At 61.0% G+C, this 865-nt stretch overlaps 1 protein-coding gene across 1 annotated transcript; it reads right to left on the bottom strand.

Annotated features, from left to right (window-relative positions):
- Positions 1-86: 86 nt before the first annotated feature.
- LOC103807235 (lipoma HMGIC fusion partner-like protein 4) lies at positions 87-592 on the bottom strand (the record flags this gene model as incomplete). The annotated part of the gene is made up of 2 exons (XM_009079955.1): positions 328-592; positions 87-103 (listed from the first exon to the last, which is right to left on the bottom strand). Coding segments are annotated over exons 1-2 (282 nt in total), but the record flags the coding sequence as incomplete, so codon positions are not given.
- Positions 593-865: the final 273 nt, after the last annotated feature.

The raw sequence follows: 865 nt of genomic DNA, 5'->3' as shown, positions 1-865 counted from the left end.
CCCATCCCACACTCTACACCCAGCACAGTCACACCCAAACATGCCACAAGGGGCCAGGGGACAGGACAGTGACATGCAAGACTTACCGCAGTGCCAACAAAATCTGTGGAAACAGAAGAGAGGGCTGTCAGGCAGGGCAGGGGCTCGGCAGACCACTCCCACCCTGCCCAGCCTGCCTCACTTTGTAGGTGGCAGTTAAGCCCACGGGACCCTTGCCAGGCGCCAGGCTGCCCCAGGGATCAAGCCCCCGGGCTGTTCCCACCCAGGATCCCCACAGGGCCATGGTGTAGGGCCCCACGACCCCTGACATCACAGCACAGCACACACCTTTGCTCTCTGTCTTGAGCTCCTCGTGCAGCAGGTCATTCTGCCGGTTGCCGAGGACAAAGGCCAGGAAGGAAAGGATGAGGGCGTTGAGGATGCCAATGATGGCCAGGATGTAAGCCCAGCGCACGGAGCAGTCACCCAGGGAGTACTTCCCTGTCTTCTCCCCGCACATGTCCCGTATGGTCTCTGCATCCCAGCCGTCGGGAAAGATCATACAGCCCAGCACCAGGCAGAGCGCTGCAAGGGGGAGAGGAGGGAGGAGCATCAGAGGGGACACAAGGTGGCAGTGCCAGGGCCGAGCCCCCCAGTCAGTGCAAGAGTGCAGCCCATCCCTGGCAGAGAGCCCACCTTGGCCCCAAGACAGCCCCAGAGGCTGCGTTTGCATGTGGCTGCCCCAAACCTGGCCCACATGCAAAAGGGAATTTCAGGGTCTTTGTTTCTTCTGGCATCAGCCACAGGATCAGTGGTTCCCCATGGGCTTTCCTCAACATTGCAGGTTCCCGGCATGTGGGCAGGAGCTACCAGCACACTGAGGCAG

The sequence above is a fragment of the Acanthisitta chloris genome, unplaced genomic scaffold (assembly GCF_000695815.1).
Source record: "Acanthisitta chloris isolate BGI_N310 unplaced genomic scaffold, ASM69581v1 scaffold36678, whole genome shotgun sequence".
Lineage (NCBI taxonomy): Eukaryota > Metazoa > Chordata > Aves > Passeriformes > Acanthisittidae > Acanthisitta > Acanthisitta chloris.
This window is presented reverse-complemented; position numbering and strand designations above follow the sequence as displayed.